Source organism: Myiozetetes cayanensis, unplaced genomic scaffold (genome assembly GCF_022539395.1).
Source record: "Myiozetetes cayanensis isolate MyiCay16 unplaced genomic scaffold, myiCay2020 scf1, whole genome shotgun sequence".
NCBI lineage: Eukaryota > Metazoa > Chordata > Aves > Passeriformes > Tyrannidae > Myiozetetes > Myiozetetes cayanensis.
Window position 1 is genome coordinate 150,643,233 of NW_026086604.1, and position 16,210 is coordinate 150,659,442.

General features: G+C 56.7%; 1 protein-coding gene across 1 annotated transcript in view; it reads left to right on the plus strand.

Annotated features, from left to right (window-relative positions):
- The first annotated feature begins 1,676 nt into the window (after positions 1-1,676).
- SCAP (SREBF chaperone) overlaps positions 1,677-16,210 on the plus strand; it is a 43,608-nt gene continuing 29,074 nt past the window's right edge. The window contains exons 1-2 of the mRNA XM_050333826.1: positions 1,677-1,936; positions 12,544-12,756. Coding sequence (XP_050189783.1) covers positions 12,635-12,756 — 122 coding nt within the window. The 5' untranslated portion in view covers positions 1,677-1,936; positions 12,544-12,634. The remainder of the gene's footprint in view (positions 1,937-12,543; positions 12,757-16,210) is intronic.

Consider the following 16,210-nt stretch of genomic DNA (forward strand, 5'->3'; position numbering starts at 1 on the left):
GGCCCAAAGGCTCTGCCTCCCTCCTGTGAAACCGGCAGGGTGGCTGTGTGACATCACCGTGTGACATCACCACTGGCCTTTGCCTGCTTCGTTCTGTGCTCACCCAGTGTCAGCATCCAGCAGTCCTGGGCTGGGGAGCCTCAGCCTGACCCCCGTGTTCCCCAGGATCCCTTTGGGATGAGCTGCTCTGCCTGCACCGTGAGCAGGGAGATTCCTGCTGGAGAAGGGGGTTGCTGCTGAGGACTGAGCCCAGCATTCCCAGCATCTCTGCCCATGCCCAGGGGTGGCCTTGGCCATCAGGACATGGAGAGGCAGCTGTGCTGAGCCAAGGCCACAGGCACGGCCGGGACCTCGCTCTGGAGCTGACACTGCAGGAGAGCAGCCAGGGACTGGATATCAGGAACGGTTCCCTCGGTGCCAGGACAGGGTGGCCTTGCCCAGGGTCAGCCCCCAGCTGCGTGCTCAGGGCTGTGCGAGCCATTGGGCAATGCTGGGGAATCCAGCGGGATCGGGATCACCTTTGTTCCCTCGGCCTTGGGGAAAGGCCCCACCACGGCTGAGCTGGTGGGACAGGGATGGGGGTCCTGGGATGGGGGGATGATGTGTTAGGAAGGGCTGCCAGCAGCAGGGACTATTGGGAAGGGTTGGAGCCCGATGGCTGTTTGTGGGGGTGCTCAGCCCCTGGAGGTGAAGGAGCAGGGGTTGTGTCTCAGCATCCCACCCCATGGCAGCAGTGTGCTGGCAGGGCAGCGCGGGCCATTCCAGAGGGGGAAGGAATGATCGCTTGGCTCTGGGTATCACCTGCCCTGGGCCCTTCCAGGCTGCCACCATCCCCTCCGTTCCCAGTGCTCCCTGTGCCTGTCCCGCTCCTGTTCGGGTGTCTGAGTCACCTCTGTCCCCTGCACCAAGCCAGGGCTCCCGGTGCCGGGCCCTGTGTACAGATCCGTGCTCCCCAGGATGCTCCGGGGTTCCTGGTGCCCAGTATCCCACCTCTAACTCACATCTCCCATTCCTTAGGCCTCCCAGCCTTGCCAGTGCAACATCATCTCTCCAGATCCATTCTCCCCCACGGGGCTCCTGATGATCAAACCCCCCGTGGTCTCGGCGCCTGACCCGCACCCTCGCGGGTGCATGGGCCGGCTCCGCTCTGCCCCAGCACGCCCGGTGGCCGGTTCTCCGCTCCCATGGCCCTCCCCGTCCCCAGAACCCCCTCCCGGTCCTGCCTGTATCCCATCCCATCGCATCCCATCCCATCGCATCGCATCGCATCCCATCCCATCCCATCCCATCCTATCCCATCTCCACGTGTTCCCGCTGCCCGCGCGCCGCTTCCGGGGGGCGTGGCCAAAGGCCGCGAAGCGCGGTGTGTCTGCTGGGGGCGTGGCTATGCAAATACAGTCTATCCTGTCTGCAAATGGGCGTGGCCACACACCGCTGTTATTGCCGTGTGGGCGTGGCCATGCAAATAGCCCCTACTGGAGCCGGCGCGCCCGCTGTGGGCGTGGCCGGCGCGGTGTGGGCGGGCTCGCGGCGCTGCGCGCGCGCGGTGCGTGCCCGGCGGGCGGGGGCAGAGCCCGGCCTGGAGCGGCGGGAGCGGAGCGGGAGGGGAGGGGAGGGGAGGGCCGGGAGCGGAGCGGAGCGGAGCGGAGAGGGCCAGCAGCGGAGCGGAGAGGGCCAGCAGCGGAGCGGAGAGGGCCGGGAGCGGCGGGCCCGGAGCGGAGCGGGCTGGGCCGGCAGCGGAGCGCAGAATGAGCGGGCTGGGCCGGCAGCGGAGCGGGCCCGGAGCGGAGAGAAGCGGGCCGGGAGCGGCGGAGCCGCGCGGCTGCGGCCCAGGCTCGCAGGGGCAGGAAAGCCGCCGGAGAGGAGCACGGGCGAGCGCCGCGGCCGGCGGGAGGTCAGAGGGCGGAGGTGCGCAGGGAGCCGCTTCCCGGGCGAGGTGAGAAGGGGCGGGCGGAGCGCGGAAACAGTCCCCGAAACCTCCTTCCTAAACCCCTTCCCAACCCCCATCCCAGCCCCTTCCCTGCCTCAGTTCCTCCTCAGGCCCCTCCGTGCCTCAGTTTCCCCCTCCCGGGCGTCCGGGCGTTCCCCTACCCTCCCCCCGCCACCCCCTCCATCCTTTTAGGGATAATTCAAAAGGAATTTGGGCAGATCTTCCCTGCGGGGTCAGGAGAAGGTGCTTTCTGGAAAAAGGGTTAAAATGAGGGAACGTGTAAAGGGATTGGTGGGAAAATACTCCAGTTTTGGGGTACTAAAGGTGCGAAGCGGAAGGGGGCGAGGAGGGAAGGAGTTAAATCACCTGCTCTGCGGGATCGGGATAAGGTGCTCTGCGGGAAAGGAGCGAGATGAGGGAAAAGCTGAAGGGAACGCTGGGAACATGGGGTATTCTGCTGCACGGGGTTTGTGCCGAGCGCTCGGGAAGCAGCAGGATGCGCTGGTTCCCGGGGGAGCTGGCTCTGCCCACAGCGCTGTCCTGCCCTGGGCACCCGGAGCTCGGGAGGCCGCTCGGCACTTGGCAATCAACTTCCCCGAATGAGCGTTCCGGGGTTGTTTTTAATGCAGTGAACGCGGAGCTGTTGGGATGCTGGAGTGACTGCGGGCTGTGTTTGGGAGAATCCCGAGGAGAGGGCTCCGGAAGGATTCCGGCCTCGGTGCCGGAGTTTCCTGAGTGCGGCATCCACGTGTTTTTCAGGACTGTGGAAAGACAAACCAAGTTTCGCGTCGTGAAAGGGGCAGAGATGAGGCATGAGCTCCCTCTGCAAAACCAGGACGGGGCGGTAAATTTGGGATTACACGGGCTGTTGTGTAATGCAGAAAGGAGATTAGCTGGGATTGGGATGAGAGGAAAACGCCCCGGGATGTTCGGGAACGTGTGGCATAGCCCCGGGAACCTCCCCCAGCCCAGCTCTGCTCCATTTCCAGGTACAACCCTGAACTTGGCACGGGGCTGTTTGTTTTTCCAACTGTGAGTCAAATATCGCATCCCAAAAGGAGCAAAGAACAATCAGGGATTGTCTCAGGAGCACTAAAATAGTGTTTTGAGGGTCAGGATCGTGGTGATGAATGAACCTGTCAGGCTCTCGCTGAGTTACTCGGTGCTATTTTTGGGCAGGGGGTTGCTGGGCCTGTCTGGCGTCAGAGTTTGGATCACTATGCACCAAAAAGTCATGGTTTTTCTTTCTGATGAGCACAGAGTTCAGAAAATAGAACAGGTACAGCTGGAGGAACAAAAATAGCTTTACCTGCCTGTAGTGGAACGTTGTGCATGAGGAGGGGATGGGCAGGAGCAGCAGCACAGCAATTCCAGTGGATCCTGTGACTGGGAATCCTTTCCAGGCCAGCACCTTCCTTCCCTCTTACAAGAGACTTTCCCCAGCGAGCTGTGGCTGGAGATGGGGGCACAGTTCCCTGCCCTGGGAGCGAGGAGGGATCGATGGTGCTTGGCACGAGGGACTGAAAGTAGGTGCAGACTGAGCTTTCCAGGCATTCCTTGGCTCTAATACCTGGGGTTAGAATTCCTTTGAGTCCCTCTCTCCCCCTTGTTCAGTGCATTGAAGGGTGAGAAGGAGAGGCTTAAGGAGCACTGAGCTGTTCTGTGGTGCTGCAGCCTCTGGGAGTGTCCCTGCTCACATCCCAGCTACCCAAACCAGGGAGGAGCAGGGAGTGAAGGGTGCTTGGCCAGGAGGGAATCCTTCAATTCCTGTCTTCAGGTGAGGACACAGCCCCAGTGGCTCACAACAGTTGTGGCCTTTTGGCATAACTGGGCTCCCCTGGGAAAAAATGAACTTCTCCCTCCAAGAAGAGTGATTTCAGCTGGAGTGAGAGCACGGTGGGGAGGGCAGTGCAGTTCCTTGGGAAAATCTGGAATTAATCTTGTGTGGAGCATTGTGAGGAAGGGATAATAGTGGGTTTGTTTCCCAGAGACAATGTCCGAGTCAGGCTTTGGGACTTGCTGCCTCACAGAGGAGTTTTGGGATCTGTGGGGAAAGAAAGAGCAGAGTGATTTCCTGAGCCTGGCTTCCTAATGGTGATTATTAGAAAGGATAATATTTAGTTCTGTGTGTGATTCTGGAGGTGCCAAACACTCCCTTTTGGGGCTGGGAGCCCTGGGAGTTGGTGAGTTCAGCCTTTCCCGGTGTTCCTGCTGTGACCCAGAGCCAGTGCAAAACCAATCCCTTGGAGATGCATCACCTTACAGGTGCTGTGTCCCTCCTGCCTTCCCAGGCCACTTCCCAAGCCCCAAAGATCTGGGAGTGCAGAGTTTTTAAGCATGAAAACTGTCCTGGCTGAAGGCTTGGGGTTTATTTTGGAGGGAACAACGCAGGGAAATCCGTGCTGGGGGTTGTGCCTGAGGTCTGGCTGAGGCCTTGGTGGGTGTGAGTGGTGCTGAGTGGCTGCTCCAGGAGGCTGAGTCTCCAGGGGCTGTGCTGTGGTGGGCACGGGCTGCTCCAAGGTCTTCCCAGGGAGACCTTGTCTCAGAAAGGCAGAGCTGGAGCTGGGCAGAACCATCCCAGTGCTGGTTGAACGCTGCTCAGCCCTCCTGCCTCGGGGTTTGTTCACACCCACGGTGATTCCCTTCCTCCTTGGAGGAGCAGCAAGGCCAGGAAGGAGGATTGAGATAAAATCCAAACCTGACTCTCAGAGGACATCGAGGGATACAGAGATTGTTCTGGGAACGTCTCCTCCATGACAACCACCCTCAACTTCCCGTTCCTCCCGGTTTTGGGCATCTTGGATGCGGGCAGGAGCACTTCAGGAAGGAACAGAGAGGAAAACTTAGGCTGGCATCACCAAAACCAGAGTGTTCAGCATCTCTGGGCCCTGGGTGAGCAGCTGGTGGTGGTGACAGGCCACAGAAAGGGAGAGCAGCTTTGCAAGCTGCGGTTGCAGGGAGGTATTTCCGTCCCTGTGCTCACAGTACAGACTGAAAAAAACCTTCAAGGCTTTGGGAGGCGTCTCTGACCACGGGAAGGGTCTGGGAGTCCTGGAGGGGAGCGAGCAGTGGGTGTGGGTGAGGGTGTGGGGCACAGGGGAAGGGGAAGAGCAGTCACCCTGAGATCCTGCAGCAGGGAGGGAAGGGTTGGGAAGGCCTGCCAGGGTGCAGGGAGTGTGGAGCAGCCGGTGCTGCTTGGCCACAGGTGCTTCCTTGGCACGGGCTGCTGGCTCTTTCTAGGATAAGGTGTCAGGGCTGTTTCTGGCTGCAGTCATGGATCCAGTGAGATTTGATTTCTGTGCCAATAAACTGCTCGAGTAGGTGAGACTGAAAGAACCCAGAGCCCCAGGAGGTGCCAGCCTGGGATGGATAAAAATGTGGTTAAATAAACATACTCAGAGCACGAGCTACAGCCCCATTAAGGGGTGTGGGGGGGCTGAGAGGGGCACTGGGGCTGGGGGGTCTCAGTCACCACTGAAGGGGCAGTGACTGTGCAGGTTAAAGCTGTAAATGGCACGGAGCAGGGAAGGGCTGCACGTGTGGTCTGTGACAAACAGGTTTGAGGTATTAAATGTGGCCTGAAAATGGGCTGCAGGTCACAAGGGCAGTGGTGAGGGTTGGGGTTCAAGCAGAACCAGCCAGCTGCAGGCACCAGGATAACTATGGAGGTGTAATCTGTCGTGGAAGGGGCCTGGTGCCCTGCTGTGGGGAGGGGAGGTGTGAGGATGAAGGTTGGACAGTGAGCTGCAGGGTGTGGGGTGATCCCTTGGGTACAGGCAGTGATGAGGCGTCACGGGGACACTCCTGGTGTGGGTCTGATGGGACACTGCTGGAGTGACACTGAATGGAGAGAGTGGGACTCACCCCAGCTGTGCTGAGTGTGAGGGGCAGGGTGTGTGTCTTGGGGAGACAGAGGGGGCAGTCCAGGAATTTACTGTTCCAAGGAGCATCCTGGTTTGTGTCACCAGGTGTGACAGAGCAGGGCAGTGGCTGTCCCTGTGCTGGCACTGCTGAGGTGGCACCTCCAGTGCTGGGGGCAGTTCTGGGACCCTCAGAACAGGACATGGAGGGGCTGGAGTGTGTGCAGGGAAGGGAAGGGAGCTGGGAAGGGGCTGGAGCAGCAGGAGCAGCTGAGGGAGCTGGGGGGGCTCAGCCTGGAGAAAAGGAGGCTCAGGGGGGACCTTCTGGCTCTGCAATCCCTGACAGGAGGGGGAGCTGGGGGGGGTCGGGCTCTGCTCCCAGGGAACAGGGAGAGGAGGAGAGGGAACGGCCTCAGGCCCTGCCAGTGGGGGTTCAGGTTGGATATTGGGACAATTCCTTCTTGGAAATGGTTGTCCAGCCCTGGCACAGCTACCCAGGGCAGGGGTGGAGTTCCCATCCCTGGAGGGATTTCAAAGCCCTGTGGATGTGGCACCTGGGGACATGGTCAGTGGTGGCCTTGGCAGTGCTGAGGGGTGGTTGGACCCAGTGATCCTGGAGGGTTTTTCCAACCTCAGTGGTTCCAGGTGCTGCTCCCAGGGCTCTCTGTGCCCACAGCACAGAGGGTTTCAGTGGCAGGGAGGGCCCAGGTGAAACGTTCCCAAAGCCTGTCTGAGCCTGGGACCCCCAGGCACTGCTCAGGGTGGCTGAGGAGTCTCCAGCTGTGTGGAGCACGTGGGATAACCATCCCTTGGGAATGGTTTGAGCGGAACTCGTGATACTCTGGGTGAGGGGCACGAGGTGGAGCCCTCCCGGTCCCTGCAGGCCTGTCTGCTCTCCCTGGGAGCTGCAGCTGCTGCCGGGGTTTGTCGGGGCTGGGGCTCCCTGGCCGTGGCTGGGGCAGGAGAAGGGCCTGTCACTGCAGGCAGGATGAGGCACAGGCACAGAAATGGTGTGTCCTTCAGTGCAGCCGTGGGATGGCCTTGGGTGAGGCCCAGAAACCCTCCAGGGCTGTGCTGAAGGGTTTGTCTGGATTTTAGGCAATTCCTGTTCTCTAGTGGGGAGTTGGGGCGGCCCTGGCGAAGGTTTGAGTCTTGGGCATGATTTGTGTTGTACTGGAAGCTCAGAAATGACACTGGGGGTGGATCTGACAGAGTGACCGCTTCAGGAATTACATAGAACCATTTCTTGGGTTGGAAGGGACCTTGAAGCTCATCCAGTGCCACCCCTGCCATGGGCAGGGACACCTTCCACCAGCCCAGGTTGCTCCAAACCCCGTCCAGCCTGGCCTTGGACACTCCCAGGGATGGAGCAGCCACAGCTTCTCTGGTCACCCTGTGCCAGGGCCTGCCCACCCTCCCAGGGAAGAATTCGTTGAACAGTCCTGGTCCCAGTCCTGACCCCTGAGGACCCCACTTGGACATGGAGCCATCGACCACAGCTCTGAGCGTGACCATCCAGCCCCTTCCTTGTCCCTGAGTGGCCCATCCATCAGGTCCATGTCTGTGCAGGTCAGAGCCAAGGGTGTTGTGTGGGGCAGCAGCAAATGCTGTGCACAGGCCCGGGTGGATCATCCAAAAGCGTTTTACCCCAGACAGGAGGCTTGGGCTCATCTTGTCTGCTGGAGAGGATCAGAGAAGGGCAGCAGCAGAAGTACCACCTGCAGCAGGAGGAGCAGAGCCCTGCAGGTCTGTGCTGGGTGAGCTGTTTGCACAGGGCTTCAGCCAGGGGGGAGGATGGATGGGGCTCCTCATTGATGTTCTGATCCTGGCTCCGGGTGGGGATGCTCTGCTGGCAGAGGGAGCGGGGTGTGCACGCCTGGGGGAGCTCTGGGGTGTAACCACACGGGGGTGTTGCATCAGTCTGGTATTTTTAGGAGATGGTGATTCCCCAGCCACTTGTAGAGCAGCTACTTTGCTGAGCAGAAAGGAGGAGATTATTCCCAGGGCTCACGTGGGATGTGTTGCATAAGGACTTTGCCAGGGCGGGCTCACCTCTCGTTCCTGTGGCTCCGGGGTGGCCTGGGTGGCACAGGCGGGGCCATCCTTGGGACACTGGCAGCCAGTGCCACGCTGGGGACCAGTGGCTCCTGGAGCCAGAGGGATCCTTGGCTGGGCTCGGCAGGGCCTCCCAGCTCCGCTCCCAGGGGTTTATCCCTGGCTTTGCAGGCGTGTGGCAGGGACAGTGTCCTGGGAAAGGATCTCCCGGCTTAGCCCAGGGGTTATTTTGAGCTGCTGCTCTGGGCTCTGGAGCTGAATTATCCCGGGGTGAGTTATCCCAGGGATATCCCTTCCACTCACTGATAAAATCTTGTCCAGCTGGAGAAGCCTTCCCATGCTTCTTTGTTTTGTGGAAGCTGCTCCGTGTCTTTGATCGTCCCTGAACTTCTCAGCACCTCTTGCAGTTCTTGGTGGGATGCAGAGGGAGAGGAGGAATGCCTGGTGCTGCGTGTGGCACTTAGCATGGATTTCCATACCCATCCCATTCCATCCCTAACAGTTCCTAACACTCAGTTTCCTTTGTCTTAACCACATCAGGCCACACTTTGTGGGAATTAGGGATCAGGACCCCAGGGCGTTGTTTTCCCCGTGCATCACATCCCGTTCCCTGGATTTGAGCTTCCCAAGGCACTTGGTGTGGGGTTGTTTCTCCCAGCTCTCCAGCCAGCTGGACTTTGTGCAGGAGGAACAGGCAACTCAAAGGGTTGCTTATCTCCACACTGCACCTTTTTTCCAGGGAAACTGAGTCTCCCACGCTCCAGTTCCCTCTGGGAGCGCGCGATGCCCTCCCCTGGTAAATCAGACACTGTTCACGATCCACACAGCAGGAACAACACTGCAAGGGTCTTCAGGGACTGAACAGTGGTGGGTTGGTTGACCTGACTGATAGAGGAGTTCACAGTAAAATGTGTTGGATGGGAAGTGCTGAGCTTGGTGAGTTCTGGGATGGAGTGAAGGAATTGCCACATTGGAATCAGCTCCGTGTTTGCCAGGAGACGGTGGAGGAGGTTTAGAGGTGTTTGGAAAAGTCTTTTCTGAAGGGTGTTCTGACAACCCTTGTTTAAAGTTTGTGCATTTGTGGCACTTGGGGGTTTAATCTTTTTCTGGTTTTGTGACAAATCCCAAACTTCTGCATTCCATGGCTCTTCACATGGAACATCCTGTCACCTCACCCACACCAACAAGTTGTTGTCTGGTGCTGCTGGGAGCATTTCAGGGGGAAGAAAGGACATTGGATAGAAACCACATTCCATGAATGACTCTTCCAAGGCAGGAGTTCAGCTGAGGTTCTTCTCTTGCGGCAGAAAAGTTCAAAAAATGTCCTGAAAACAGGTTTGGAAGCTGATTTTGGATGCCAGCCCCTGTTTTGGAGCAGATAACATTATCTGGGATGTAGAGATTATTGAAGTGTTCTCTTTGAACCTGTTGTTGCTGCTCAAGCATTTTAAGATATGGTTAATAACTTGTAAAATGAGTGAAATACCACTTGTAAAATGGGGTCTGTTTCAGGCAGCCTCTGGATTTTCAAACTCAAAACATAAGTGAATGTTGTGGAGGGGGGAAAACAGGCACAAAGGTGAGAATTAAGGGAGTTTGCACATTTTGGGTGTTGAAATCAGGTTCAAAAACCTGTTTCAGACTTTCACCACTGGCTTAGCCACAGAGCTGGAATGGAGGGAAGGCAGCCTCCTAATTTATGGAGGAGTTTCTCCTTCTTGAACATGAAAAGTAACCTTTCCCTGCAGAACCATCCATTGGAGCCTTCCAGGCTGCTCAGGAGCGGTGCTGGGATTAACCCCTTCCCCACAGCAGCCCTGCAGGGTTGTGCATGGTCAGGATTTTCCCATAGGAAGTACTCTGTTCCCCCGTGACCTTCCTGTCCTCTCCCAGCACAAAGCCCGTTATTCTTCCCCTGGGAACGCGAGGGGAGAGCAGGACCTTGGTGTTAGAGCCCATTGTGCAGCACTTCTGAGCAGGGAGGTTTGTCCTGAGCCTGCCTCTTGTTTTCCCACCTCTGAAACCCTCACGGGAACGTTTCATCCCTGGCCCTGCTGGGCCACAACCCACACTTGCTGAGGAGAGGGAGAGCTGGGTTCCCAAGGGCTCTGCCTCTCTTCCTTCGCTTCTCCCCTTTGCTGCTGGTGGGATTTGGGAGCCCTGTGGCAGCTGACACGGTCAGGGATCATCACTTGGTGGGGTTTAGGAACCCCGTGGCAGCTGACACGGTCAGGGATCATCACTTGGTGGGGTTTAGGAACCCCGTGGCAGCTGACACGGTCAGGGATCATCACTTGGTGGGGTTTAGGAACCCCATGGCAGCTGACACGGTCAGGATCATCACTTGGTGGGACTGGGGGCTCCGTGGCAGCTGACACGGTTTGGGATCCCTCTGAGCATCTCAAAGCCCTGAACCCCCTCCAGGAAAGGGCAGGAAGATCCAGGTTTTGCTGGTGGGAGTGATCTGACATCTGGCTGTGCTCATCTCCAGGGAATCTGCTTTCCCGTGTTTTTGGGTGTCTGTGGTGCTGAGTTCCAGCATTCCTGTGAAATCCCCGGGGTGCTGAGGAAGGTTGGAACCATTTGCAGGTTGAGGGGAGGCCGTGGATCATGGATTGCTCTGTGTGTGCTGGGAATAGCCCAGGAGGGGAGTGTGTGAAACGCCTGTAACTCAGTCCCTGGGGGTGTGAGCACATCCTGTGACACATGGATATGAGCACTGTCCTGTTTGGACCCTCCATTGCTGGCTCCGGGTCCGAGCTGGAGCGCAGATGGGGTGTTCCTCGTTCCCAGGGTGAACCCGAAGTGCTCCAGGGATCTTGTCTCTGTCTTCCTTCTTTCCCTTTCCTCCCTCCCCTGTGTTTCCCGAACACAGCCTTGGCAGGAACGCTCCTCAGATCCCCTGTGCTGCATGAGCTGTTCCCTGCTGGGGGAGAGGCAGGACAGGCCTTGGACGTGTCGATCCCATGGGATATTGGTGGGGGCTTTGAGGGGTGTGTTGCAGATGGAAAATGCTGGGTTGAAATTCCCATTGGAAGTTTAATTTTAGGCAACATGATGGAGCAAATTATTGTATGTATTGAAGTGCAAGAGAAATTGCTACAGAACAGGGGTTTATTTATTTTTCCTTATTCCCCCCCCCCCGGACTCTTCACTAGCCCAGTTGTGTGGTTTTAGGACACCTCTGCCAAGAATTCCAGAATGTTTTGTGGAAAACTGAGGAGTAAATATAACTAAACCCCCAAGATCCTGTGGATTATATGGGGAGAAGTTTTCTGTCTCTGGCAGTTTTTCCTCGAAGCTCAGGGTGGGCTCTGAGCTGCTCCCAGTGTACAGGGAGGCTCCTGGGAAGGCTTTAATAGGCTTTCAGGCAGAAATGTAAAGAATTTGGAACATGTAACTATTGTTGAGTGAGATAAAAGCTTTTGTCTTGGGAAAAGTAGCAAGTTGGAGTTGATTTTTTTTTTTTTCCCGTAAGAAGAAATTCTACATTTTGTTTGTTGTGCTGGTCAGTCTTGGTTGGTGAAAGAATGTGAAGGAGGGGGGAGCCAGGAGGGGATCGGGCTCTGCTCCCAAGAAACAAGGGACAGGAGGAGAGGAAAGGTCAGCTTGGACACCAGCAGGAATTTCTCCCTGGAAAGGGTGGTCAGGCCTTGGCAGGGGCTGCCCAGGGAGGTTTGGAGTGCCCAGCCCTGGAGGTGTCCAAGGCAGGCCTGGCTGTGGCACTCAGTGCTCTGGGCTGGGGACAAGGTGGGGATGGGCACAGGGGGATCCATGGGCTGGGAGGGCTTTTCCAGCCTCAGTGATCCTGGGATTCTGTGGGGTGTGTCCATGTCTTGCCCCTGTACTGGACCAGAAATGCCACCTGTGGTGCTGCAAGGTGGGAACATCCCAATGTCCTCCTGCTCCCGGGCAGAATCTGCCTTGGCTTTGCAGTCCTGCCAGAGGGGAGGGATCCCCTGGGTGGATTCTCCCTGTCCTGCAGTCAGAGGGTTTGCTTAGGGTTAGATATGTCTGTTTGCAGGAGTGACTTGGAGCAGGAGCAGTTCCTGCCCTTCACCCTGACGAGCTCTGTCGTAGTGTAAAGCCAAGAGAGGGGGCAGAGTTCAGTGAGCAATCCCCAAAAAGGGAATTTATTAGCCTAGGAACTCTTCAGGTTTTCCTACTGAATGCTGCTGTTTCACAGCAGGTGAAGTGAGTAGGTACCACGTTTTCCTCCCTGCAATTAGCAGAAGTTGTTCCCAGTGTCACAATGCTCCCCAGAGTGGCTGTTGGCAGCTCAGGCTGGGCAAGGAACCAGTACTGATTTAGTTTTTTTGCCACAGGAGCAGCAAATCTGTGTTGTTCCCAAGTTCCTCATGGAACAGGGATGGTCCAGTCCTGACAGGGAGGTTGGACCTGCTTGGTCATTTCATAGAATCACAGAGTTCCAGAATGGTTTGGGTTTTGGGAGGGACCTCAAAACTCATCTAATTCCACCCCCTGCCATGGGCAGGGACACCTTCCACCAGCCCAGGGTGCTCCAAGCCCTGTCCAACCTGGCCTTGGACACTCGCAGGGATCCAGGGGCAGCCACAGCTTCTCTGGGCACCCTGAGCCTCCCCACCCTCCCAACCAGGAATTCCTTCCTCAGCTCCCAAGACCTTTCCAAAGCAAGCTGACAGGTTGTTTTCCCCTGTTCCCCTCTCTGTCTCGCAGCCTGCCCCGGTGCCCCCGAGCCCGCAGAGCTCCGTGTGGAGCTGCCAGCGCTGCAGTGCCCGGGATGGCAGCGAGGTGACGGCGGCCGAGGATGACCCTGACGGAGCGGCTGCGCCTCAGGATCTCGGGGGCCTTCTACAGCCACGGGCTGCTCTGCGCCTCCTACCCCATCCCCATCATCCTCTTCACTGCCCTCTGCATCCTGGCCTGCTGGTGAGTCACACACCTCTGGGGGCACACGGGGCCCTTGGGGGGTTTCCTTGGCAATGCTCGCCCTTCCAGGCTTCCCCAAAAGCGATTTTTTATTTAAACTTCATGGGTTTGGGCCATCTCCTTTTGTGGGACAAAGGAAACAATGAGGATGAGGTGTCTTCATCTGGTTTAATAAGTAGAAACTAAGTGAGCTAAAGCAGTAAATGAGACATAAGCAAGCACCTGGTGGTGGCCTCCAAACCCATGAATTAAAAATGGGAGGAGGAAAGCTGATCTTTCTCTCCACACCTGCCTGCCCTGCTCTCCCCGGGGTTTGCACTCGTGTTTCATCCTTGGCACACGCAGGTTGTTGATTCCCTGCTCTCCTCGTGGACCCTCATTTGGATACAGCAGTTGGAGCTGGATAAATCTCTCTCAGAGGTGTCCCACAGAATCATTTCGGTGGGGTTGAGCAACCCTTTGTGCTCAGGCCTGGGCACACGTGTGTGTATGTCCAGAGTCTGTCTTTGAATTTCCAACTCCAAGTCTGTTTTGGTCAAAATACTCCCAAAGTGATGATTTTCTCCCCTGCTTTTGGAAAAGCTCTCCCTGTGCTGACACAGCTGCAGTTTTTCCTCGGAGCTGGGATGGTGCCAGGGGCTGCTCTCACATCAGTTAAAGGATCATCAGAGGGATCACTTCCATGTACTGAACCCCCCCTGAGGTGGCTTCTCCTGGCTGAGGCCCTTTGTGGTTATGAGCAGCAGTCAGGGTGTTGCTTCCTGGTTTTTCAGTGCTCCACAGGAATCCTTGGAAGTGTCAGGGACAGTTTTAGTCTCAGATCTCTCGCTCTGTGGAACATGAAGCTTCTACAAGGCCCAAGCAAGTGGATCCTGCCCTTTCTTTGTCTTGGATAAGGTTCCAGGTATTTTTGCACCTGACAGCTGCAGCCAGCAAAGCCAAACCAGAGTTCCACCTGTGTCCTGAGTCACGGTTTCACCTCACTCCAGCTTGGGAATGGCTTCCCAGAGCTGCTGGTGGCCTCAGGCTCCGCTTTTCAGCTCTCCCAGGTGCTCCTGCCGGGGCAGATTCAGGAATGCAGGACAACTGCTGCAGAGGGAATGTTCACCCACAGATGTTGTGTTTTGGGAGGGGTCAAAACAAAACCTCCAGGCTTATTCCTCTTCCTTGATTCGGGATTCCCCAGACAGAAAATCTGATGGGGTCACCAGCAGCTGTCCTTGTTCTTGGGAACCTGGAGCCCCCTGGGCCAGGCCTTGTGCCTGCCCAGTCAACGTTCAGAGCAGCGAGCTGAGGTGTTCCCACCACACCTCTGAGGCTCCAGGCCAGGTGGCCTGTGGTAACTGTGGGTTTTGGCAGTGTCTGCATTCCCAAGTGCCAATATTTAAGGATTCTGCAGTGCCTGGTTACCTCCAGGCTGCAGAAACTCATCCAAGACACCATCAGGTGTGAAGGGGAGAGTCTGTTTTCTTTAACAAGTTCCAGAAGCTTGTTAGCAAAGCAGAAAATGGCCCTGGGAGAGACAGGGGTTAAAAACACCCCTGGAGAGCAAGAGAACCTCGGCAAGAAACTGAAGTGTCACCAAGGTGCTCCCTCTTTAGAAGCCATTTTTGGGGGTGTTTCAGTTCCTGTTCTGCTCTGCATTAAGTGCTGGTAGCTGGGTGTTAATTCTGGCTAGAGAAGTGGCTTTGCTGATGAGGTCAGACCTGTTCTGAAGTGGGGCCCTTCTAGCCCTGAGCACGTCAGTGTGGTGAGAGTGAGCTCTGACAGGGTCTCTGCACAGCACACTGAGAGGGCTGTGCAAAGCTGAGTTTGGGGCTTGAGGTCTTCAAGTCTTGCTCTTAGGATGAGCCTGAGGTCTGGCTCAGGCACTGTTGGTGGTGCCACAAACTTCATCTGTCTCCTATAGGTTCACCTATTTCCTGTATTAGGAGGAGATTCCTGGCTGGGAGGGTGGGCAGGCCCTGGCACAGGTTGCCCAGGGAAGCTGTGACTGCCCCTGGATCCCTGGAAGTGTCCAAGGGTGCTGCTGATTTATCAAGGTGTTTGTAGCATCCCCTTCCCCCCCACCCCTCCCTCCTTCCATTTGCTGTGGTTTTTCCAAGCTGAGAAGGGCAGTGGTGCTGAAGGAGCACAAATCCCTGCTCCCAAGGGATTTGGGCAGAACTCTTCTCGTGGCCAGGTAGCTTTGCAGCTGCAGTCCCCATAGTGCTGATTTCTTTAAAGTGAGGAACAAAACTGATCGTATCCCATTGCAGTGAGGCTGCATCCACCCCGAGGGCGTTGTATTTCTGCTTGGTTTTCACTGTGATTTGGGTATTTTCTGGCCAGAGCTCAATCCAGGGGCTGCTCTCTGCGTCCAGCACTTGGTGAACATCCCTGGAGGTCTGAGGTGCCTGTTGGCTGTGTGTGGATGGTGTCCCGTTGGCTGTGTGTGGATGGTGTCCTGTTGGCTGTGTGTGGATGGTGTCCTGTTGACTGTGTGTGGATGATGTCCCGTGTGTGGATGGTGTCCTGTTTGTGGTGTGGATGATGTCCTGTGCGTGGTGTGTGGATGATGTCCCGTGTGTGATGTGTGGATGATGTGTGGTGTGTGGATGATGTGTGGTGTGTGGATGATGTCCCGTGTGTGGATGATGTCCCGTGTGTGGATGATGTCCGGTGTGTGGATGATGTCCCGTGTGTGGATGATGTCCGGTGTGTGGATGATGTCCGGTGTGTGGATGATGTCCGGTGTGTGGATGATGTCCCGTGTGTGGATGGTGTCCGGTGTGTGGATGATGTCCCGTTTGCTGTGTGGATGATGTCCCGTGTGTGGATGATGTCCTGTTTGCTGTGTGGATGATGTCCCGTGTGTGGATGATGTCCCGTTTGCTGTGTGTGGATGATGTCCCGTTTGCTGTGTGGATGATGTCCCGTTTGCTTTGTGGATGATGTCCCGTGCGTGGATGATGTCCTGTTTGCTGTGTGGATGATGTCCCGTGTGTGGATGATGTCCCGTGTGTGGTGTGTGGATGATGTCCCGTGTGTGGATGATGTCCCGTGTGTGGATGATGTCCCGTGTGTGGATGATGTCCTGTTTGCTGTGTGGATGATGTCCCGTGTGTGGATGGTGTCCTGTTGGCCGTGTGTGGATGGTGTCCTGTTGGCCGTGTGTGGATGGTGTCCTGTTGGCCGTGTGTGGATGGTGTCCTGTTGGCTGTGTGTGGATGGTGTCCCGTTGGCTGTGTGTGGATGATGTCCCGTGTGTGGATGGTGTCCTGTTTGTGGTGTGGATGATGTCCCGTGTGTGAATGATGTCCGGTGTGTGGATGATGTCCGGTGTGTGGATGATGTCTGGTGTGTGGATGATGTCTGGTGTGTGGATGATGTCTGGTGTGTGGATGATGTCTGGTGTGTGGATGATGTCCCGTTTGCTTTGTGGATGATGTCCCGTGTGTGGATGATGTCCTGT